The sequence below is a fragment of the Budorcas taxicolor genome, chromosome 2 (assembly GCF_023091745.1).
Source record: "Budorcas taxicolor isolate Tak-1 chromosome 2, Takin1.1, whole genome shotgun sequence".
NCBI lineage: Eukaryota > Metazoa > Chordata > Mammalia > Artiodactyla > Bovidae > Budorcas > Budorcas taxicolor.
In genome coordinates, this window is record NC_068911.1 from 124468201 (window position 1) to 124493974 (window position 25774).

Genomic DNA, 25774 nt, shown 5'->3' on the forward strand with positions numbered 1-25774 from the left:
TTGAACTTGGCATTGTGTCCTCACAAAATGAATTTTAGTGATAAGAGCGCTGCTGCCAAGTGTATTTTCATTCTCTGCTTTTTCACTAGAGAGTGGGTTGGAGAGTGAATTAAAATTGCAATCAAATCTCCTTGAGTGTGTTCTTCTTTTTCAGCTGTAGAGTAGTTTTACTTTAAAGGAGTGTATAATTAGAACGTAACTTATGCTGGCCTATTCTCATGTAATACATTTTAGTGTAAATTCTGACTTTTAGAAATCAATGTTACTTAAATGAGTAAAGAGAAATTACATTTAAAAGAACATCTTCAAAATTGCTTCCTGGAGTTAAAAGAGTATAACCAACAGTACAAGTGTTAAAGTCTGAGCCTAGCCAGCCACATTAATGATAAATTTATTCACATGTATTTTGCAAAGGCCCAGAGGGCTGTTGTCACCAGGCTGGCTGCACATAGTAGTGGTACTTTGCCCTTTGGCAGTTTTATAATGCTCTGTTTTCTGTTTGCCTTAGAGTGGGAGGACTAACAAATAACCAGTCCTCAAGGAACCCATTTTTATTATTTCTTTATTTTGAGATCATTAAGAAAAAAAAAAACAAGTTTTGAAGCATCCTAAATTCATCTGTCTTCAGTTCTACAAATAGTCTTGAAACTCCTCCTCTGCCAGACTCTGAGGGGATAAGCAACGTGAACCAAATAGCCTGGTTGCTGACCTCATACAGTTTATGTCTAGTGAGTGACAATGTGCATTTAAGCAAATAAATAATCAGAACAATGGCAGATTGTAGTAAGTGCTAGGAAGGAAATAGAGAACTGAGATCTAGAATAATGGTGAGACAGATATTACTCTAGATGCGGTGGTCAAGGAAGACCTTCTGGAAGGGACTGTTTTGTCAGAAGAATGAGAAGAAACAGGAAAGGAACCGATAAAGCTTTGGTATCTCCAGATTTTAAAAAAGTCTTCATATGTATTATTAATTCTTGATACTGAGAGTTAGAATGAAAACAAATAATAGCCCAAGCTTTAGACTGCTCTAATGTTATTTCTGTTTCAGAATTTTAACTATGGGCAAAACTCAGAAACTTTTGTGGGTTTGTTTCCAGACTGTTCCAATAAAGCTAGTCACATGAATCTTTTGTTCCCCAGTGCATATAAAAGTTATGTGTGTGCTACACTATAATCCATTAGGTGTGTGGTGTCATTATATCTTTAAAAGTACATACCTTAATTTAAAAATATTGTTAAAAAATGCTAACTATCATTTGATAACACAGAGTTGCCACAAACCTTCAATTTGTTAAAAAAAAAAAAAAATTTCTTAAACTCCAGTATCTATGTAATACCTCCATCAGTTATCTATAATTATCCAAGCCAGTGATTTTCCCTTGACCAAGTAACTCAGATTTTCTGAACGTCCATTTTCAGATACTGATTACCTTAAAACCCATATTCTGTGATATTTCATGGCTCCTTAAGGTGAATTTTAAAGAGAGAGTTATTTTCAAGCCATGTAAGAATTTTAAAAGAAAACATGGAGGTACTAAATGGATGTGAGAAGCAGTAGTCAGGTATCACAGGTACAGTTTGTTCCCTACAGACATGGAGTATCCTTCTGTGTGGAATCTTACAGATTTTCCAGCTCCTCATTTGATTGATGGGGAAACTGAGACCAACAAGGGCAGTGACTTGTCCAAGGTCCCAGAAACAAGGTCCTCTGGCTGGGTCCAGAGGGGCTACTTCAGGGTAGTTCTCAGGCCTGGAATCCTTTCCACGGCTGGGGGTTGAAGGGTAGAGCCGTGGACTGGGAGTCCCGTGGCTGCCATTGCCCTTTGTCAGGATCTCTGCCTTTCTCTCTGGCATCATCTTTTGTTCTGCTGCTCATACATTGATAACATCACCCTCCATCTCTTCTGAGCTTCTAGAACGTAGCCTAGAGCCCTTGGAGCATCTGTCCTTCCTTAGAGAAAGGGAGCTGGGCAGTCTGCCATTTCCAGGATCAGAGTCACAGCCTGGCTTCAGTACTTTGTTTGAAAAACTGTGGAACTTCATCCCAAGGGCCCACGTTGTAGTGAATATTCCCCACTAAACACAGTCAACACTCACTTTTTCTAGAGTTAGTGTTCTAGCAGCCTCCGCTTTCCAAGACATCAGCTGGGAATTAAGAAGGGCCTCCAGCCATTGACCTTGTCTCACTGACCCTTGGGAAGACTCTGACTGGGTCTTCCTTAACCTTGCCCATCTCTGGATAATCTCTGCTGCATCTGAACCTGCCTGTTGGGCTCGCATTTCTCTGGGCAGACCCTGTTTCTCTTTTCCACTGCTGGCTGGTGTCCCCTCTGAGTCCTTGAGTGCAGGGAGGCAGTCAGGGTAACATCTCCATCTTCACAGTTCTATTCAAGGGCTGGATGTAGAGCAGCAGCTCGATAAATAAAGTTTAGTCAGTTGATAAACGTTTACTTCAATTTGTGAGCTGATTTCCCAGCTTGAGTAAAAGCAGCAAACCTAAAAGAAGCGTGGGATGTCAGAGGTTGACCCAGTCAGTGGCATGGTGAGAAATGGCACCAAGAAGAGAGCACGCTCAGAAGCAGTGCAGAACTCAGTGTGTATTCATTCCGTGTGTGTTCATCGGTATCTGTTGTGCATTTGACCGTGTGTTATAACAACATGATGCAGAGAACAGATGTTAATAATGCTGGGTCCTAAGTCATTTAGACATTAGTTAATTGTATTTACCAGCCTTGAAGCAAACTTTGGATTAACTGTAATAAATTTGGATTCTTGGATATTTTGATTTCTATACTTAATTGGTTGCCAGAAGGAATATGGGTGATCAAGAGTTCATGGCACTAAGTGAGCTGACTCTTTCTTGGTATATGTGTTGTGGATAATATAAATAGAACTGCTGATGTCTTCCCCTTTCATCCTATAGCAACAGAAGAGGTATCAACAGATAAAGAGCTCTGCCTTGGTAATTCAGTCTTATATCCGGGGTTGGAAGGTGAGTTTGAAAGAAGTGACTCTTACTTATGTGGTGTTTTCACATTCTTTACAAAGGATGATGTCTTCATGCTCACTCTGTAGGGGAGGGCTCCTTGTCTCCTGCCCACCTTGTAAACAGTCAGATGGAAAGAATAAATATTATGGGCCAAGCTGGGGCCCTACAGCACCATGTCTTGGCTGCTTCCTGCTTTCAAGATTTGTTCTCTGAGCAGGAAGTCCTTGAAATAATACTGTACATGATGGCAATCTCCTCTTACCCCCTATTTGCAAGGGAAGCTGTAGTTCATGAGGCTGAGCACATGTGAGTTCTGCCAGACCTCAGCACCCCCAGCCCCGTGCCTTCCATACCCTCCCTGTGACAGTCTTACAGGCTGTCCCGTCATGATTGAAAGACCCTAAGCTCTGGTTGTCCTAGTGCACCCGCTGCACCTGATTCTAGGTCCTTCCTGCCAAAGCTTGGTTCAGAGTCAGCAAGCCAAATGTAGTCTACTGACTCTTTTCACACGGCCTGAGAGCTAAGAATGGTTTTTATATTTATATATTATTATTAAATTTAAAAAAAGAGAAGAAGACAATTTCATGGCATGTGAAACTATAGGAAATACAAGTTTCATATAAATATATGCATACCTGAAGTGCAAAGTTCATGTAAAGCTTTATTAGTATACTACGTCCTATACAAGACTGGGCAACTGAACAACAACAGGACATTACTGTGCTCACTTGTTTGACATCTTGTGTGTGGCTGCTTTAGTGCTACAACAGCAGAGTCGGCAGTTGTGATAGAGAACATATGATCTGCAAAACCAAAAACATATACTATCTGTCCTTCTGCAGATAAAGCTTGCTGTTCCCTGCTTGGGTCAAAGGTACTTCAGGGCCTGTTGTTGCCATATTCCTGTTGGGTGATTTTGTGGAGGGAGCTGGATCCAGAGGGACTACTTCAGGGTAGTTCTCAGGCCCGGAGAACTTTCCGGAGGTGGAGCCTTGGACTGGGAGTCCCATGGCTTCCATTGCCCTTTGTCTAGGCCAACCCAGGGACTTAGTATTAATAGTTGTCCGCAGCAATGGCCAAATACAAGTCTGAGCATACAGAGTATGTGAGATTGCTGCCTGCAGGTTTTTCTTCTGATGTACTACTTTTTGAGTCCTGGGGTTCAGGTGTCCAGTCCAGAAACCAGAGGCGGGACACAGGATTCACCTCCAAACCAGCTGTCCTCCTAGCCCCCCACACTAAATCACTTTCCAGCAATGACTGGAAGGAAGCCACTAGTATTGAACCAGTGAGATAATTTTATTTTATAACAAGTTTTTAGCTATCTCTTTTGAATAAAAAGTACAGCTACACTTTCCATTCCAGACAGTAATAGGAAAAGTGATCAAGTGGCTCTTGATGGATCATTGGAGGTAGACCTACCATATACACCCACCATGTTCAGAGAACTCTTCTTTCCATCTGACGCATCCAATTTATATTGCTGTGGTCAGATTTATGGTAAAGAATCTGCCTGCAGTGCAGGAGACCTGGGTTCAGTCCCTGGGTGGGGAAGATCCTCTGGAGAAGGGAATGGGTTATCCACTCCAGTTCCCCATGGACAGAGGAGCCTGGAGGGCTACAGTCCATGGGATTGCAATGAGTTGGACACGACTGAGTGACTGACACTTTCACTTTCATCAGAGTGTGGAAAGATGCTGTCTGTCTGAGTGGGGCTACACTGTCATGATGGACAGTGTCTTCATTTACCTCCTCCTCATGGTCCATTTTGGGCTAATGAGCAGCTTTCCCTTTTCCTTTCTTTAAGCTCTTAATTTTTCACTTGAGAATAGAAATTATGACTATATTTTCAGGTATTTTCTTTCAAGTCACTATGGATACACGGGGTTTGTTTTTTGGTTGATTTTCACTCTTTCTGGGTCATTCTGTGTGCTTTAGGCCCGGAAAATCCTGCGGGAACTGAAGCATCAGAAGCGCTGTGAGGAAGCCGTCACCACCATTGCAGCATATTGGCACGGCACCCAGGTAGGCCAGAGACCCCCCAGGATGGCAGTGGGTCAAGAGTGACGTGTGGAACAAGGGACCCCCTCATTCGGGTTTCACTGGCTTAAGCTCCTGAGCACGCGTTTGCCTCTCGCTCTTTCCAACGTTTTGGTGTGGGGTGGTGGCTCACGCTTTTGTTTACTGTTTGATGGTGATGGTGTCTGTCTTCCTCTTTCTCCACTGGGAACCAGCAGTAACCTTCCTTGCCTTAAACTTCTCTGTAAATCCTTTTCAAATGCATCACAGGCGCGAAGGGAACTGAGCCGGCTGAAGGCGGAGGCTAGGAATAAACATGCTATTGCAGTTATTTGGGCTTACTGGCTTGGATCTAAGGTACTTGAAATGCATATCCCATCACTCCCATCCTGGAATCTGCAATAATCAACCCATGTTTCTAGCGTCTCAGGGGATGGAGTCCCACGGTTAACACTGGCGCATGTCCTAGCAGTGAGATTTAATAACCCTGAACATGTTCATGCCAACAGAGGAAGCTAACTCTAAGCACGTATAGGCAAAAAAAAAAACTAATTGCTTACTAATGAGGTACTAGCATAGCTGCTCTTTTTTTAAAACTCTCAAATAATGTGCATGTTTACTTTGGGAGGAGTTTTTTATTTGTTTGTTTTTACCCCCTTGATGTGTCCTGTCAGTTTTCTAAAGGTGTTTTTAGTACACAGCGGGGGCATGATGGGAATGTTTAATTAAAATTTGGATTTTGATTGGTCCTTGTAACATTGATAATAGAAATGCCTTTAATGCATGCTTGGCAAAAATATTAATCCATGAATGAAATTGGTTTTTAGGCTCCCTGTAGCTGCTATTGATTATTATAAGCAAAATATTATATGTGAAAAGAATGATCATCTGTGATTTAGTAGAAAGCTATGTTCATGCAAAACTAGCTGTAATTGCCCCTGAAGAATCCCAGGAATTTCGGCATCAGCTGTTTGTGTTCAGAAACAAAGGCCTCCTGAAATACTCTCACTAATCCCCAGGCAGAGTCGTGGGCTCTGTGAACATTTCACATACCCCAAGGGACGAGCATTTTAGATGTTTTCGTTACTTAGAAAATCAAAGGTCATCTCTGCTAAAAATGTGAATCCCAGTTACAAACTCAAATAGCAACATAGTCCTATGTTTTTAAGTCTACCTTGTCAGCCTTATAAACCCATATTGTGAGAAAAATGAGAAAAGTCAACATTTGCCTGCATAAAGATTATAACTTGCCACAAGCTAACCAAAGTTGTTCGTTTGTGTTTGCCCCTGAACATCTGTGTGGAACTAGCTAGTTCCTTTTATGAGCTGAGGGAACTGAATCAGAGGCAAAGGGTCTCTGGACAGTGGGATTTCTCCACTGAGTGAACTCATTTCCTGGTCTCAGTACTATGATGTCATGAAACATGAGTGCCTATCTGTTTTCATAAAATAACACGCCTCAGATCAATTTTTTCCTCAGGTTGATTTTTAAACCTATGAGTTGTTTTCACTTTTTATCTTGCTTCTGTATATGTCACTGTTTGGGGCCCTAGCTAATATTGAATTTTGATACATGCTACTTCTAATTTTCCAACTGCAGAGTTTGGGTGTTTTTTGGTTGTTTTTTTTTTTTTTTGGAAGTTCAGAGAAGCAACCTTTATTCCTTCCAGTTTTCTAAATGGTTTTTCACAAGAGTTATCTTTTTGTATGTTCAAGTGAATGGACTCAGAAATTCACTGTGTCTTTAGCCCCATGGACTGTCAGCAAAGAGGAGTCCACAGAAATTATTAGGTGCCACTTAGAGTTCTGAGGCTTTGATGAGGGAGGGAGTGAGAGAGTGTGGATGAGGATGTAAGAGGGAAAAAGAACAGGGGAGAGAAAAGGAATGGAATGGAAGGAAGGGGACAGGAGGGGAGTGTTTCCCTCGGGTCACACACGGATTGTCCTCCTTGGAGACAGAGTCTCAGTGCCCTGAAAGTACGCCAGCCTGACACCGATGCTTTGGATTTAAATGATTGTGCACCATTTCTCTTTCATTCTGAAATCCTGATACATAAATTGGCTCTCCTGTTTGGTGGGGTGTCTTTTTCTGGTCATTTGTGCTATCTGCATTGGGCTGTCTCTTTTATTTACCATCTAAAACATTCTAGGCTCGAAGGGAATTGAAACGCTTGAAGGAGGAGGCTAGGCGTAAGCATGCAGTTGCTGTCATTTGGGCTTACTGGCTTGGACTGAAGGTACTTCCTCAACCTCTTCTTTCTGTCCACGGTGACTCGATGTAGCCCTTCTAGCACCTACTAACCCTGACCAAATGATCAATTATGCTTGCTGATGGTCTGCACAATCTTTTACAGTGGCATCTTGCCTAATTTGGTTTCCTTTAGAGAGCAAACCTATACACTAAAATTTTCTGATTTTATTGCAGTGTCTTTCTTTAAGTAATAGGTTTAAAGTAATATAGCATATTATTTAAATATAGTAATGTAGCATATTTTATTCTTTGTTATGCAAATTCTATTTAATATCCTCTCCATGAGGATGAAGTGTTTTTTTTTTCCCCCATTTGTGATACAGAGTTATAGCAGTTGAGCTAAAAGCTGACCCACTGTCTGCAGTGACCAGCCTGGGGATATTGGGCTTTTGTTTCCCTTTATCCTTCTATTCTGTCCCATTGATGGCTCCTGGAGCAGAGCTTTCTTCAAACTGGCCATCATTCTAATTGTTGAGCATAGAAACTAAAGAGTGTTGCATAAATGTACAGATTTTGACAAGTAAGACCAGCAGTGGATCATTCAGGTTAAAGAGAACTTTAGATTCAAATGCCTTCTCATTTAAGGCAGGGTTTATGTCAAAGAGGTTCTTATTGCTTGAGGTAAGGATGCAGGTACCTAAATATGATTACGCTCTGGAAAACCTTGAGAATGACCTTTAGGCAATGCAAGGATTTTGTCTTCCTAAGAGTCAATAACTCATCACTATAGGGAGCTATTCATATTGTCATTAGGGGGATAATTAGGCCCCTTTTTGGTATTTGCTCTTCATTCTTTTTACTTTAATACTGTAATAATTCACTTTTTTCTAAATATTTGAATATTATCCAGGAAACCACTAACTCTGAATCTGAACTGAGTTAGCAGTATCCATAAAACTCTGCTTTTAAGCGTCTGCATTTTTCCTTGAAAGTTTAGCCTATAACTTTGAGTAAATTAACTTTTTGATTATAATGAATATTCATCAAATTTTGAAGTAATTAAGAAGTAACTTAAATATGAATTTAAGATGTTCTGTTTCAAAAATTGAACAAGTTTGAAATGACTTTTTTAAAGTCAAAATTGAGGATTTTATTTCCCGTTTTATTCACATTCTAATTTGCATCTAATTTTCATAAAAGGAAAGAACAAACAGCATTGAGTCAGGAGTTTTACTCTCTATAATGCTCTGTACCAGCAACATCACATTTATCTTCAGTTTTCTGGATTTAACTAACTGCACATATGATTTTATATTTATTATAATACTTTCATATTAAGAGTGTGTGCTCGCATCTTATAAACCAAATTCAGTTTGTAGGTGAATGCTATTTTAGTTAGTTAACTGGCCTTACTATAGACATAACTGTCTTTTTTCCCCTAGTTTCCACAAAACAGGAGTATTTTAATGTGGTACCATAAAATTGTTAAACGATTGAACTTCTTTGAAGTCTAAGAATGTAATAATTTTGTATTTTTATATATTTTTTAAAAAAGAATTTTGTTGATATGAACAGTAGTTTTGCCCTTTTAAAGGATTTGATTCTTGTGGAATTATTACAAAGTGGACCCTTTTTAAGACCCCTGGGGCCCATGAAGGGAACCCATTCTGTGTACCATCTTGTCACCAGGCATCTTCTGTGTGTAGCTGTATTTCAGGGGAAAGGGCCTGTCCTGTATCACAAAGCATGTTGCATTAAGCTCAGTTACAATGACATTCAAGTGTATATAAATGTACATTCAAGTACATGTCTAAAGATATGTTTTCATGAAACCTCACTTTAACTTCTCTGCTTTTGTACATTTTTATAATTTTAGGAGCCAGTTAATGAGTATCATTTTTTTTCCTGTTCCCTTTATCCTTGTAAGCTTAAGATTGAAGGGAATCCCCCAGCGGTCTAAATGTTAGGACTTCACACTCTCACTGCTGAGGCCCTGGGTTCAGTCCCTGGTTGGGGAACTAATATCCCATAAGCCACGTGATAAGCCTCCCCCACAAAAAAATTTTAATTTTTTAAAAATAAAATAATGAAACAAAAACTTAAAAAAAATTTTTTGAAATAGTTATAAACAACATGCGGCATACTAAGTCACTTCAGTAATGTCCTACTCTGTGTGACTCGGTGGACTGTAGCCTGCCAGACTCCTCTGTCCATGGGATTCTCCAGCCAAGAATACTGGAGTGGATTGTCATTTCCTTCTCCAGGGGAATCTTCCTGACCCAGGGGTTGAACCATGTCCCTTATGTTTCCTGCATTGGCAGGCGAGTTCTTTACCGCCAGCACCACCTGAGAAGCCCCTATAACCAACTCCATGACTACAAGAGAAATGATCATCAGTAACATGAGTACATGGTATATAAGAGAATTTTTAAACTTTAAAAGTCCATAGGTGTAGAGAATAAGTCTGGTACTCAAAAGCCCAGAGGCACCAGGTGGGTCACATGGATAAGGGAAGTAACGGATGAGAGGTAGGGAGGGAACACAGGCCTCCAGCTGTTCAGAGCAAGCAGCTCTCTTCCAAAGGCTGCTCTGGCTCACTCAGTTCTTGCTGTGTGAGAATGGGGCTTCCTGTTGCTAGATCTTAGAGAATTGTAAGAGAAATCTGCAGTCTGAACTATGTGAAAGTCTTAAGTTAAAGTGCATATAAAATATTTTTCAACAAATTGAATTTGGTTACTTGGTTGCTAGTTTATAGCCCCTAGTACAGAAATATTTTGAACATGTGCTGTTAAACCCAGAAAGCTAAGATATAAGAAAAACATAATATCTAAATTATTCAAATAGGCAAATATTTTGCCAGATACTAACTCTCCTAATTATAGCTGGATGATAAACATTTTAAATATTTTCCCCTCAATTATAAAACTTAACTACCATTCATTCATTTGACAGACACCTCAGTTATTTTATTTGTTAGACACTAGCATACAAAGTAAATATGACAGTATAGCAGAGAAGAAATAGTAAACTAAAACTAATACAGTGTCTTAAGTGTTGTGATTAGTATTAGTAGAAAGTTTGGTGGGAGTAGGAGTGAGAGAAAAATTAATGTGATTAAGTGGAAGATAATGATCATTCGAAAGCTTCCTTTTACATTCTTATTTTTAGTCATATGCCCTTCTCAGTATGTAGTACTAAAGTCCTGTCTTCATATGCAAGGCTTTTGGAAACTGCCATATATTTCCTCAGGCATTTCTTGCCTTTTAAGAACAGTTTGAAGTGAAAATTACCTTATGTAATTTTTTCTGAAATGTATTTTGATTTTTGATGGATTTGCAGCTATGCCTATACCGTGTTTCTCATCAGATCTTCAGGCTCTTTAAAAGCTAGTTAAGAGGATTTTAAACATCAAAACATTCTGGTATTATCTTGCATCTCTTAATTTCTTTTCCTCTGACTTAAAACCCACTGTCTCAATATGCTTCAATTACTTTCCTGTATCCAGAAAGACACTTGTGAATTTACTTCTTCCACTTAATTTTTGGTTTCAATAGAGGTGTGTTGTCTTTATGGGCATCTGTTGGCCACACACTAACCTCTGTATTCTGCTGCTTCTTTTTAAAGGTACGCAGGGAGTACAGGAAATTCTTCAGAGCCAATGCCGGCAAGAAAATTTATGAATTTACACTTCAGAGAATTGTAAGTTTATATGTGGCTAATTAGTATTATTGGGTTAACTAGTCCATCGCACCAACTCAGTAGTATGTGACTTATCTGGTAACAGTTAAATCCTAATTGTGACATTGAGAGTTTAATGTCATCACTTTTTTTATCATCACTCCTAAAGTTCAGGTAAATTGTGTCAGAAAGAGGCCCATTAAAGAATATTAATCAAATATTCTTTTTTTGACAGAGAGAACATACTTTGGGAAAAGTGAACCCAAGAAAGCCAGGTGTCTCAATTCAGGCTGCTATGACAAAAGTGCCATAGACTGTGTGGCTTAAACAGTAAACGTTCATTTCTCTGAACAGAAACGTTTATTTCTGTATAGCCTCCAGGGTGCCAGTGCAATCTGGGTCTGATGAGGGCCTCTTCCTGGTCTCCTCACATGATAGAAAGAGAAGCAAACTCTTTCCTGTCTCTTCTTATAAGGACACTAATCCCATCTTGGAAGCTCTGCCCTCGTGACCTCATCTCAACCTCCTTACCTCCCCAAGGCTCCATCTCCTAATACCGTCGCATTGAGGGTTAGGGTTTCACCATAGGAATTTGAGGGGAATGCCAAGATCTTGCCCTGCTAAACTGCCATGGACAACTGCCGAGCAAGGCTGGCAAACAGACTAGTGGGTGGAGGGGTGTGGGAGAGCGAGGCTGTGCTCCTCTCCCAGGATGGATTCAAAAGTTCTCCGTTTTTCTGAGAATAGGTATAGTGCTGAAGAGTGTGAACTCTGAAGCCAGCTTGCTCCACCACTCACAGATTTGAAAGCCTGATTTTGTCATCTGTAAAGTGGGGATAGTAATAGCACTTAACTCGTAGAGTTAGGGTAAGGGTTCCGATGAAGTCACACTGTAAAGCCCCCACAGTGCCTGACCCATGGCAAGTGCTCCAGAGCAGTGCTGTCCAGCAGAGCTTTATGTAGTGGCAAAAACGTCCTGTATCTTTGTGGTTCAGTAGAGTAGTCGTGAGCCATGTGTGGCTGCCTGTTAGACATTGTAGCTCTTCGTATTGGTGATAATAATAAAATTAGTATTCACGTTGGTTTTCTTTCTCCTTAACCATTTGGTGGAGCTCAGATTTCTCCAGCCAGTGAGAATAGTAGAGTAGAGACTTTTCAGAGGAGTTACAAAGTTTTATGGACCAGAACTTGCTAAATTCCACTAAAGACTGGTTTCTTTGAGTCCGGTTTGTATTAGACAGTGTTTTCTTTTTCTGGTGTATTTGACTCACCTGATATTTTCTGTCAAACCCAACACAGGTGCAAAAATACTTCTTGGAAATGAAAAATAAGGTGCCTTCCTTATCTCCGATAGATAAGAATTGGCCATCGAGACCCTACATGTTCTTGGATTCTACTCACAAGGAGCTAAAAAGGATTTTCCACTTGTGGAGGGTAAAAATCATCTTTTTATGTTTTTTCAAAGACGTCTTGCCATCTATTTTGAGTGTTTGCAAAGGGTAACGTAAAAGCAGGATTTTGAAGTAAGAAGCATGCTTGGCTATCTGGGAGAATTCGCAGTGCCCTCCTTGCTCCTGTGATGTCTCCGGGACTGCATTGTCTTTTCCGTCCAGATTCTAGTTGCTTTCAAGTAGTTCGATTTCTTGTCTTCATGTTTATCTGAAGAAATACTACTGGAGGTAGAAATAATAAAATTTGAACATCTCCATGTGAATAGTAAAGTCTCACAAATTATATGAGTTTACTTTCTACATAGATCTACATAGACATATATGAGAACGTACACGTTCTGATGGACTGGGGAGAAAAGCTCTATAAAGTCACCCAAAGGACATAAAATTTCCCTCTCTCTGAATGAAAGGGAAGCTCAAAATCTATTTGATTTGGCCTTATATTTTAGCTCACTTAATTTTACATGAGCACGTAACATGTAATTTAGGTCGTGCTCAGCGTGGACTACGTGGGGTACTTGTATAGAGGTTGATTTTATTTCAGTAACTTAGTTGGTATATGGAATGGTACAATTATTTGTCATTTGGATAGAATGAAGTCTTAGGTTGAAGGGCTTGTATTTAGTGAGTGAGCAAATGATGGATACATCTTCCAGGAAACTTTCCTGCTCAGTGCTGGGACTTGTTCTTAGCTGAGTCATATGTATATACAGAGAGACATTATCACTAATCACTGTAATGATTGTTCCCAGCACAGCCTGTGGAATGGAATACTAAGTCCTGTTCTCCTACTTAGTGAGTCAGTTTGGCAAGATTTGCCATTATCTCAATGTTCACTTCCCCCTTTGAGTCTGATACAGAAACTATTTCAGAAATAATGATGGGAGGTTGTGAATACTAGGCATCTGCTCCGCCTCTCCTTCCCCCTGGCTCCTGAATTTTGCCCTTACCTCTCTTGGTTTGGGGCGTAGAGAGAAGAGAGGGATGCATTTATTCCAAGGGTGGGCAGTAATGCTGATGATCTGATCATGTGGGTGATTCTCACCCATCCGTGAACTGGATTTCTTAGAAAGTTCATCTAAAGAAACTGGTTCTGCTCCTCATGCCATCCCCTGTCTCCTTTCAGTACAATCTCAGAGTCAGTGTGAAGGGGAGATTTCTCAGGTCCTATTTCCACATTCCGGCTTCCCTGGTGGCTCAGTGGTAAAGAATCTACCTGTCAATGCAGGAGACTCAGGTTCAATCCCTGGGTTGGGAAGATCCCCTGGAGAAGGAAATGGCAGCCCACTCCAGTATCCTTGCCTGGGAAATTCCATGGACAGAAAAGTGTGCCAGGTTATAGTCCATGGGGTCACAAAAGAGTCTGACATGACTGAGCGACAGACAACAAGAAACAGCAATGTCCGTGTCATGAAATGGTAATGGAGGGTTTGGAGCATTGCTTTTCAAACTATAGATCATAACATATTTGTGAGTCATGAAATCAATTTAGTAGTATTACTACCAGCATTTTGAAATGAAAATAACAGGATATATGACATGTAGACAGGATAAGTGCTGTTTTTTGAAGCTTTTGTGTCAATTGTATATATGTGTGTGTATAAATATGCATGCTGGGCTGTGATGGACCATGTTTTTCTTCCTGTGAGTCTCTGAAAGAGTGTGGATGTCCAAGGGCTGATGTAGTGGGAGGAAACGGTACTCTCAGGAGGGCTCAGGCCAGAGAGGTTCTTGTATGTTTTGAAGAAGCATCGCAAGTTCTGCAACACAAATAGTTTTTATGACATTTTCCAAGACCAGCCTTTTAAAACTCAAGAAGGAAAAATTCTCTTGACCTTTTAATGAATATCTCATACACGTTTACTCTTATTTTTAACTGCTGTTAAATTGGTTTAGCATATTTAAGGATGAGTAATGATTTACTTATATAAGTGATGTCTTTTTTTCTTCTTCTTTTCATATCTCACAGTGTAAAAAATACAGGGACCAATTCACAGACCAACAGAAACTTATCTATGAAGAGAAGCTAGAAGCCAGTGAACTCTTCAAAGACAAGAAGGCTTTATATCCATCTAGGTATTATGGTTTGACTTTACCTGTAAAAATCAATATTTTAAAAAAGTTTCTCAAATGTATTGTAGGCATTTTCTAGTGGGATTTGATTTTGGTGACACACGGACTTTTAATTTCATGAAGTATTTTGAGATTGGCTGGATATGTTGTTCAGTGGCTCAGTTGTGTCTGACTCTTTGTGACCCCATGGACTGCAGCACATCAGGCTTCCCAGTCCTTCACCATCTCCCAGAGCTTGCTCAAACTCAAGTCCATTGAGTTGGTGATGCCATCCAACCGTCTCATCCTCTGTCATCCCCTTCTCCTTCCACCTGTAATCTTTCCTGGCATCAGGGTCTTTTCCAGTGAGTCAGCTCATCGCACCAGGTGGCCAAAGTATTGGAGCTTCAGATTTAGCATCAGTTCTTCCAGTGAATATTCAGGGTTGATTTATTTTAAGATTGACTCGTTTAATTTCCTTGCAGTCCAAGGTACTCTGAAAAGTCTGAATATGAATGTAACACATTTGAGCAAGAGCTTTCATACTTAGCATACTTAGAGAAACAAGATCACATGTGTTGGTTTTACTCCCTTAGCATTATCCTGAACACTTCCTAAATAATTAGAAGTTGTCATTTAAAATAAAAATTGTCTAGGTTAATAAGAGATTTACTCAGTAAATTCCTATTCGTTTTCCACTGGTTTCAGAGACTAGCTGGTTTCTGTTGACAATCTACTGTAATCACCATTCCAATCTTCCCACTTTAACAAGCTGGGTCAGAATCTCCTTTGTAAGATAAATGAAGAATGAGCCAGTCTGTCACTTTCTGGCGTTGCCTAGACTGTGGCCTGTAGTGACTTTTGGTCCGCTAACTCATTGCCTCTGACTTCACTGGCCTCTGCAGTAATTTCAGTTCCTTTATTGTAGACATCAAGTACTCAGTAAAAGAAGGAAAACCAATTGCAAGTTTGCCAAGTGCAGTTCTTGGTAAAAACTGCTTTATCTGAATATTCTTACTTCTCCCAAGGTCATCATTCCCGCCCCCTCACCCCACCCCAGAATTCCTATCCCTTTTGTGTCTGGTATTTATAAAACAGTAGATTGTACAACTTCAAGCCAAATCTATGACAACTTCTAGCTTTTTCCAAAGAATGTCCTAGAAATAAAAATGCATTATATGCTAAGTATATTCACTTGGACTGCATGTTATATGTGTGCACGTGTGTTCTCTATGTCTACAGCTGTTCTTCTTAAAGGAGGAAATGAACGTAAGTTGCCAGACTCATTTGCTTTAGATATTTTAGTAGCACAGCTTACTTGGTTAGCTGATTTGGCTGCTTGAGGGGGCATACACTCCCCTCAGTCAAACATAGTGCCTAAAACCAATGGTATTGAAAGTGCCTGCTGTATAAAGCATGTTCAAATGGGTAAACTGTCTGTATGCTTTCCTCACCAACTTAATTCATTCAGCATTTTTTTTTACGTATCTTTAAATTGTAAAGTAACCTTGTTAATTAACATTCCCTGTGGATGACTCCTTAGAAACTGGAAGGAGGGGGAAAAAAATAAAACAGTTTTGAAGAAACAAATTTCCAATACTATTAGCACTTTGTATTATTAAAAACATGTTAGAATATGAACTATCATCCAAAAATGTTAGTATCAAGCCAAGGCCTTTCGGGTAGTTTTACTAGTTTTTAGGAACGATGGCGTGCTGAGTCTCCGGCATTAATTGAGGTGGAATCATGTACGCGCCCACTCCTATGTGAAGCGGCAGCTCTTAGGGGTGCCGACCTTTCCTATCCTGGAGCTGTGAAACCCTGACCACCTACGTGGATTTTCAGCCCTGATCCTCCACCCACAATGCAAGCATTTTAAGTTGCATTTGCAAATTGCCAGAACTTTATAGCTCAAAGTGAAGCCGTGGTTTTTTCTTGGCGTCTTTGAAGTCACCCCACATGTCTTTAGGAAGAGAAATCTTGGTGCTGGGTGCACGATCGTGCCTCTTGCAAGAAGTAGTTTGTTTGGAAGAAAACTGCTCCGATTCTGCATGTTTACCTTGGCCACTTCTGTCCATTTAGGGGCATATCCTAAGAGGAGAGGCCGATTTTCCTTTTACACATGGCTAGCGTAGAGCCAGAGTTATATGGTAATATTAAATGCTCCAAAGTTTTCTTCTAAAGTGGTTGCTCTGGATCTGTTCTACCCCCTAGAAGACCTGTCAATTTTCTTACTCTTTGTGAGAAAATGAAAATTTTCTTTGGAGCAGAAGATAATGATCTGTGCCCTCTTTATCGTTGCTCTGTACTGTTTAAAGGCGTTAATGAATCCTGTGTAGGCAGCTGTTAACTTTATATTAACAGATTGGAAGAAATTGCCTCTTCCTTCCCATGAGACCATGCACATGGGTCTTGACTGTCCTTCTTGGGACAGATTTCTGTCTTGGTTGTTCCATGTGATGAGATTTGTATCAAAGTCTTACCAACCAAATGCCATGGTCACATCAAAAATATAATGAAGTTTGAATTTCAGAATTAACCAACCCGTTACCTTTTTCTAGTAGTACTTCCATCTGAAACCATTTCTAATGTTAGGAACTTTTTTCCTTCAGTGTTGGGCAGCCATTCCAAGGACCTTACCTGGAAATCAATAAGAATCCCAAGTATAAGAAACTCAAAGATGCCATTGAAGAAAAGATTATCATTGCTGAGATTGTGAACAAAATTAACCGTGCTAACGGGAAGGTAAGAATGCTAACCCTGGAGACCTTGAATGACAGTGTTTCAATTGGGACAGTTTTCTGAATGTTAAAATCTGCATTGCAGAAAGACTCAGATGTAGAAAACAAGCACTGTTATCAAAAGGGAAACGGGAGGGGAGGGATAAATTAGGAATATGGGGTTAACAGATACACACTACTTTATATAACATAGATAAACAGAAAATTCCTACTGTAAGGAACTATATTCAATATCTTGTAATAATCTATAATGGGAAAGAATCTGAAAAGAAATATGTACACAGAGTATATGTATAACTGGATCACTTTGCTGTACATTTGAAACTAACACATTATAAATCAACTATACATCAAAAAAAATTTTGCATTTCATATTCTCTGCAGAGTTACTGTGAAGGAAGCTATTTTCTCTTGCCTTTAAGCTCAGGTGGAATTTTGCTCATTCTCTGAAATTTTTGCAAATTGAAATAGATTGGCTATGTTCTTTAGTGTGTTTTCAGTTTACATAGGTGTGCAGGCTGAAAAATACTATTATAAGATGTGCATTTCTATAATAACTAATGCCTTAAACACATGGACAGTTTGGAGGTGTTTTTGATCTTTGGTTTTATATCTTTTTTTGTTTTGTTTTCTCGTAGAGTACATCCCGTATTTTCCTCTTAACAAATAATAATCTCCTTCTTGCTGATCAAAAGTCTGGACAGATCAAGTCAGAGGTTCCCCTGGTGGATGTAACCAAAGTATCCATGAGCTCACAAAATGATGGCTTCTTTGCCATCCACCTCAAAGAGGTAAAGCTTCAACTATTGATTTGACGGAAAGATTTCTGCGTTGGTCTGATCTCTCAGCCATTGATTTGAGATTTTCCACATGTGGATAATCCTGTTACTTGAAGTTTATATATCCTTCTTACTGATCTGCAAAATCGGGCTATATTCACTCTTACATAAAATCTCAGGCTTCATTTTTCAGTAACTAAATAAGATTAATGACTTTTATTGACTTGTTCACTTGAATTCTCATTTCATTGAGTAGCTTTTTGTTTATACCCAGTGTTATGTGCATTATTTTGAGACTAATGCCTAGAAATATCAAGACATTTAAAATTATGCTTCCTTCTATTATTTCTTGTATCTCCTAAATTGGTAAATGTCTTCTTGTCCATACTCAATTTGGGGATTTTCTAATTAAAGGATGCAGCTATAGTAAAACAACTGCATAATAATTTTGACCTGAAGATTTTTTGATGTCAGCTTAACCAGGACCACCTGGCTTGAATTGGGCAGTTAAAGTGTAGACTCTGGCATTGGTACCATTAACTTTATAGTGACTTTGGCCAAGGTATTTAAACTTTAATATGCCTACCTAATTTTTCTTCTCTTACGAAAAATATTAGTACCTACTTAATAGTGTTGTTATAAGGGTTGAATGGAACTATGTAAAGTGCTTAGCATAGTACATGTCACATAATAGTCACTGAATAAACAGATGTCAGTAAATATTAACATATATAGAGACATATACTTAACTAATAGATAGTAGTCTATCTAACTGATTTTGAACTTTAAAAAAATCCCATAAGTTTTGTTTAGCCTGTTTTCCCCACTGTGGATTTTAACCTAAGGGAGCATATTATTTCATTGCTGATTATGAGCCTCGATTATATATTAAAATATGCTGGTGCATAGGCCATTTCACCAGTCCAACCAAATTAGAGTTTCTTGGAATGGGGCACAAGCACCCTATTTTCTGAAAACTCCCCAGGTGAGTCCCTTGTGCAGCTGAGGTTGGGACACTGCCCTAGAATATTTGTTGCAAGTGTTGTTGCTGCTATTCTTATTTTTTTAACCAAATCATGGAGGAGCTTTTAGAACAGCGCTTTCAGGATAAGTTGTAGGTTAGGCCAGTGAGTGCTTCTCCAACCTGCAAGCAAACAGATCACACATGGGCCTCGCTGTGGGAGCATCTGCCGTAAGCCTGTGGTCAGGCCTGACTCAGCATATGCTTTTCCAACAAGCTCCTAGGTGGTGCTGGTGGTACTTCTGGTCCATCGACCAGCTCGGGGGGACAAGGGCTTAGGTGACCTTACTAAAGTGCTCTGAGCAAGTTGGAAGAAACGATGACTGCTCTTGTCATCACTGTTGATTCGGAAGACTTGACACCAGTAGCTGATGTTTTAAAGAGATTGTGAATGTGGTTTCAGCCAAACCTGTAAACACATAACCTCCCGAGCTGTCTTTAATTACAATTAGCCTGACTCTTGGTTTGTTCTTTCAGGGCTGTGAAGCAGCTAGTAAGGGAGACTTTCTCTTCAGCAGTGATCACCTGATTGAAATGGCCACCAAGCTCTATCGGACGACTCTCAGCCAAACCAAACAGAAGCTCAATATTGAAATTTCTGATGAGTATGTTTATGAATTTTTTGAATATGTCTTTTCCGTGTCAGCTTTATTGCTTTAGTTGAGGGACCTGGTCTCATTCATTTTGACAGCTACTACTTATTGAGGACCGAGTATGTGTTCGACATGTGTTCTAGGTGACGGATGGGCAGTGAGTGACCCTGACCAAGTATCCACGGTCACATGCCTGACATCCTAATAGAGGACACAGATATGCACAGATGAAATAATAAATAGGTGGCATGACTTTGGTTAGTCGTAAATGCTGGCAGAGGAAAGAAAAAGCAGAGTAAAGGTCAGAAAGTGTTATTTTTGATAGTAGACCAGGGAGGCCGCTTTGATGCGGTGACATTTGAATTGAAACTGGAATCCAGGGAGATGCCTTCCAGGAGAGGCAGCGGGTGCAGAGGCCCTGAAGCAGGAGTGGACATTGTTAGAGCAAAATAGGGAGTGGGGGAGGACCCTGGAGCAAGAGGCAGGGCCTGTGTAGAGCCTAGAGTTGAGATTTTACTGAGGATGATGGAAAGCCACTATAGATTTTGAGCAAGAGTGTGACATGATTAGATTTATGATTCTCGAAGATCTTTCTGCCTGCGGTGTGGAGAATAACTGTAGGGAGGCAAGAGTGAAAGCAGAGGAAGTAGGAGCTTCTCCGAGCTGTCGGGTAAGGATGACGAGGCTTAGGCAGGGGTGTGAGTGGGAGGCTGTGAGAAGTAGTCAGGTTCTGAATGTAATTTGAAGGAAAACAAGAGAACTTATTAACAGATTGGGTGTTAGGTTTCGGGCATGAGCCCAAATGGTACCATTTACTGCAGTAGTTGACATTGAAGAATGAGGGGTTTGGGGGTGGGGGAAGTCAAGAGTGCCATTTGGGAATGTGTTAGGTATTTTTGATATACCTTTTTTTTACATACAAAGTAGAGTTATGGAATAAGCATTCTGGGTTGACTGGGGTTCACTAGTGTTAAGACTGCTGTGAATCTGAAATCTGCTTTTTTTGCTTCGCAGTAGGGCTCTAATTCTAGAGACCTGTTATTTGCATACAGGTTGGAGCATCCCTCTGTTTATTAAATCTGTCAGTATGAGATCACTGGAATGAATTTTAGTTACTATGTGGATTGATACTTAATTGATTACTTTTCAATAGATTGTTTACTGTCTGTATATATACTTTCTTGGACATGGAGTAAAATTTACATCACCATATTGCATAGGAAATGATTTTATTTTCTAATTAAGATTTTCCCTGCCTATTTTATTTCAACGCTTTTTAAAAGTTTCTCTAAAGTAAGTTCATATCCGTTCCTGTCCCTTTGTAAGCCACACCAGCTCTCCTTGATATACTAGGTTTGACAGAACCTCAAGTTCACCGTCTGTTCTCGTCGTACACTAGGAATGGTGTTTAGATGGGAATAGAGGGTGAGGGGTGGTAATTGACTTTCATGTATACCCTATATTGGAAATTGCAATTTAAACAAAATAACTTCCCTTGTTATCAAGTCCTTTCTCATAAAACAAAGACTTAGGAGAAAAGATATGGACCAGTTGGGTTCTCATCAGTTAAAATGTTCACCTGTTAGGGTTGTTAGATCTTTAAATTCTTACTTGAAATATTTCATAACTCAGGAAGCTGGGCTCCTGTTCTAGTGGGACTGGTCTTCTCACACCTCCTGGAAAGATTCTTTGTGTTCAGATGCAGACGCTTCTTATATGGATGAAGCAGCTTCACATGTGGTTTACTATGTTAATAGGGCCATCTTTACAGAGAAAACTACACCAACATCCAGGCCACTAAGGATTGCTGCTTTTAGCACTTCCCAGACTGGCATTTATGAGAACACTGCCTTGGCAGGATGTTAGTAGTGATGTGTTGTGAAGAGAGGAGCTGTCCCTCACTACAGCACTTCGTAGAGCTTCTGCAGTCTTGTTGTACATGGTGACTCTCCTGAGGCGCCCTGTGGGGGTGCAGTGTGCTGTGTCAACCACAGAACCCCATCAGCAGCTCTCACAGAACCCCATCAGCAGCTCTCACAGTTTGTCTTTGAGGCATTCGATCTCAGAACACGACTTCCAGCTGAAAGGGACCCTGCTTGTCACAGAAGGGGTGGGGGTGATGTTCTAAAGTGTGTAAGTTTTCAATAAACATGCTTGTCTGAGCGAAGATTCAGTGTGTCCATGTGAAGAAAACAAACATTTAGTAGCATTATAAACTAGACCAGAACACCTTTCCTTCTCCTATTCCTAATTATTGGTTGGTCTCATACAAAGAAAATAGCTGATGGCGCCTTGCATGGCCCCACAGTCCCTCCCTCTGCAGCACAGGAGTCCACGTGGCAGAACAAGGCTCCCATGTAGCCTTTGCTTCATAACCTCTGGGAGCCCTTAAGCAGGGATTATATACTTTTTTGGTGAGCATTTTAAATTTAAACAAAATTTTACAGAGTCATGGACAAGCATGCCCATGATGTCTTTTTGTGGACTATACAGACCAGTGTTATAAACAGCATGCATTTCAGTGACCAAAACCTCCCTCAGTGCATCCTTTTTAGAAATAGAAGTAGGTATTCTAACAAACCCAATCTCCATAATCATTGTAGATAAACTGGATGTCAGCTTACAGGAGGAAAGCCAAAGGCCTGCTTCCTCCTTAGAGCAGTTTTGTTTTTGTTTTTGTTTTTGTTTTTTTCCTTAGAGCAGTTTTAACCAGCACATGTCGACATGAGAATTGAATTCATTGAGAGACTCGACTGCCTTGTGATCCCCAGTCCTTAAATTCCCAAACTATTCAATCTGTAAATAGATTACATTTTAAGGATAACATTAAACAAGATCTATAGTTCTTCTAAAAATGGATCTGTAGTATTGAAAACTAAAGTGAATTTTTTCTATCAAATACTTTAAATATATGTATATATGCATACATACATGTAATACATATACGTGTATCCTTTAAGTTATACAGTTGTTTTTCTGAATATTTTAAATACAAACAACTAACCTGTACTCAGTTTGCTGTGACATTCTAAGTGGTTTGGATGCTGTGAAATCATGCATCTGACATGATTGTTTGCTGGAGGATGGTATGTCCTCACTGTGGGCTAAGCTTCAGTTTTCTCTTCTGTGAAAGAGAGATAATAGTATACTTACCTCATAGGACTGTTTTAAAGTTGAGTTAATATGTGTAACGTACTGAGAACAGTGTGGTGCGTGGTAAACACTCAGTAAGGTTTAGCTACTGTTATTTCTGGAGTGAATCATGGGCATGAATTGAGGACATGGAGACAGTTGGTATATGCTTAAGTTATTGGGAAAAGAACTTCCCTCTACGTTTATTACACTACAGATTGTCTTTAAAAATTAAAATGTAAATATATTTGATCTTTTAAATGTATATATTTGTGTTAAACTTGAAAGATTTTGCTTTTCCTCTGAGGCACATAGATTTAAGTATGCATGCTAGAGAGAGATCGCAGCCGAATTTGGAACTAGAGCTGCTTTTTAGTGCTTTCAAGTTGAAAAGAAACAGCCCATCTAAAGCTCAGATGTACCACCGATGAGTACAAGCTTATGTGTCACGTTTCACTCCAGGGCATGTTTGCGAAACATGGGCTCTTTAGACCTTGAAGCAGAGACTGACATGTACAGAGCAGAGCTATCGTGGGTGCCAGTGAACATGTGACCTGCCACATGCTTTTTAGACTGACTCATTTAATTATACACCAGTAACTCAGAAACAGTTCCCTGAGAAACACACTGAAAACGTGGTAATGCTATACGGATTCTGATGGTAGAGAGAAAAGAGCTGGGAAAGCCGGGGTTCCAGTACAGCCATGCTGCCCGTATGCCTCCCAGTGATGCCTCAGAGACCTCCTTTCATACATGCAGTGCCTGTTCTTCACAGCACCCAGCCCAGGGGAGGCCAGTCACATGTCTGTCGTAGGAAGCTGTGACAAATAGTCTTGTGGGCAAACGCTTGACTGCTCTTGGTCTGTGAAAGGAAAGATTTGAACTAAAATACCGTTTCCCGCAGTGTACTGCTTGTACCGCTTGTACCATAAGAGATGTCTTTAGGTGTACATGATAGATTTTTAAATTTTTATGATGACATACCTGTGTGTGTATACATATGTTTAAATGGATATTAAAAATAATAACTGGCAGATAAGACTTATGATTTCATCATTTTTATTCTGTAGGTCATAGCTATTTTAAAACAGTTATTTAATGTATAGATATAAAAAAAGTAGTATAGGAAGTGTGTAAATATCCAATATTTAGAAACCATAGTCTGGAATGTCTCTGGACCTGTTCTCTGTATTTCTGTATTTCATTTTCTCAATTTGTTGATAATTTTACTATTTTTGCTATGCAGAAGTGGAGAAAAATGGAGAAAATAGCATGTTTGTCTATTAATATTTCAAATGTGGAAATAATTATTCATAGTCCTTCTTACTGTATAGGAATAGGATGAGCTAATGAGCTTGAGTTTACTTAGGGCTAAATGGTGGCCGTTGGAAGCAAAAGGCAATGTAATACCTGGTGGTATAATCCTCTGGCTAGAAGGGCTGATGGAAAGGGGCATACTTGTCAAGGTAAATATCCATTAAAAAACAAAGGCTAGTGTTCATGTGATCATCAGCTGTTCTGTGTGTACTTTTCTTTAGTTTGTCTTATTCTTTCCTCCTAGGTTCCTGGTGCAGTTCAGGCAAGACAAAGTGTGCGTGAAGTTTATTCAGGGCAACCAGAAAAACGGGAGTGTCCCAACATGCAAGCGAAAAAACAACCGCCTCCTTGAAGTTGCTGTCCCTTAACTGGCGCGTCGTCTCTGCTTCCATGGACTCGTTTCTTTGTAACAGTGCAATTTGGTTTTGTTTTGTTTGGAGTTCATTCTATGTTGGGGAATTGCCAAAGGTTAATACTGTTAGAGTCCCTTGGCAAAATAAAAATATTTGACTAATCAATTTTTATTATTGGAGTAGTTTAACCCTTAAAGTACACATTCTGCCCTGGGACAGAATTGTAGAAGCTAACAGTATCTATGCCATGTCATGTGTGTTCTTTGTTTAGTCATCATGTTAGATTTGTGTGCCCTAATGCAACATATTACTCATAAATCATTAATACATCGAAGTGTAGGAAACAGTCTCAAAAGATAGTGCATCCATTCGTCGTCACCTATTTATTGAATGCCTACTCTGTGCTAGGCACTGTACTAGGCGATACAAAAACTTATTAGTAGGGCCCCCCCTTTTTTTTCCCCTTAAGGCCATTGTATTCTGGCTGGTTTGTGCTGGCTTTACCAGAGCTAAGAGAGTTTGAAAATGCTGAGACAAGAACAGTTACTGGTGATAATGGACAGCATTCATTAGGAACCCTGTAGGATGGTCTTTAACAATATATACTTCAAGAAGGGCTGGTCCTAGGAAGTAGAAATATATGACTGGGTAAAAACGCCTCTACATGTGGTTTCTGTTTGAAAAGAGAAAACTGACATTTGAACAGGACTTTTAATTTGTTCACATCTCTTATCATTGCTTTTAAAACAGTAGGAAAGAGTAATTCTTATTTTAGAAAAAGTAACAGAAGCAGTCCAGCAAGGTTATATATTCCTGTTTCTGATAAGCATCATATATGATCCTAGATATGCTAATACCTGCAGAGTATTGTTTTCATCCAGATTTGAGTATCTGTTTTAAACATCTAATAAAGGCAAGGGCTTAAAGCCTTTCAGATGGTGGTAAGCATTCTCTATGATGTACAGTAAACATCTGAGATCTGTTTTGAAAGTTTTATTTATAATATACATTTTGTATGGAGAGGTGATTAGTACAGGGTGCATATTTTAGTCAAGGATCAAAATGATGTGTGTTAATTTGCAGGACTATTTTTACCCCAAAATTTATGGTTAGGATTCATTTTGGAAATCACATTTTAAACTTTGGAATCAAAATTGTTTCTTATTTGGGAGGATAATGTATATACATTGGTATGTTAAATAATAAAACTGTTCTAATTTGGTGCCATTTCCTGGATCACAACTGTATTTTTGTATTTCAAGCTATTTTCTTAAGTTATGTGTCAATGTATTATCGCACGGAAAGGCTTTACAATCCAAACATTACATGTTCTCTGTGTAATTGAATTTCACTTACCTTTTATAAACCAGAAACAGTCATTTAAACTATTTTTCTGGGGATTTTCTTTTAACTTTTGTACTTAAAAAAGTTGTTCCTGTAAAAAAATCCTCAAAA

The 25774-nt window shown here is 39.5% G+C and overlaps 1 protein-coding gene across 1 annotated transcript in view; it reads left to right on the plus strand.

Annotated features, from left to right (window-relative positions):
• MYO1B (myosin IB) overlaps positions 1-24393 on the plus strand; it is a 159286-nt gene extending 134893 nt beyond the window's left edge. The window contains exons 20-30 of the mRNA XM_052659196.1: positions 2927-2995; positions 4931-5017; positions 5282-5368; positions 7162-7248; positions 10827-10901; positions 12180-12314; positions 14301-14407; positions 16996-17128; positions 17763-17915; positions 19402-19529; positions 24211-24393. Coding sequence (XP_052515156.1) covers positions 2927-2995; positions 4931-5017; positions 5282-5368; positions 7162-7248; positions 10827-10901; positions 12180-12314; positions 14301-14407; positions 16996-17128; positions 17763-17915; positions 19402-19529; positions 24211-24334 — 1185 coding nt within the window. The 3' untranslated portion in view covers positions 24335-24393. The remainder of the gene's footprint in view (positions 1-2926; positions 2996-4930; positions 5018-5281; positions 5369-7161; positions 7249-10826; positions 10902-12179; positions 12315-14300; positions 14408-16995; positions 17129-17762; positions 17916-19401; positions 19530-24210) is intronic.
• The last annotated feature ends 1381 nt before the right edge of the window (positions 24394-25774 follow it).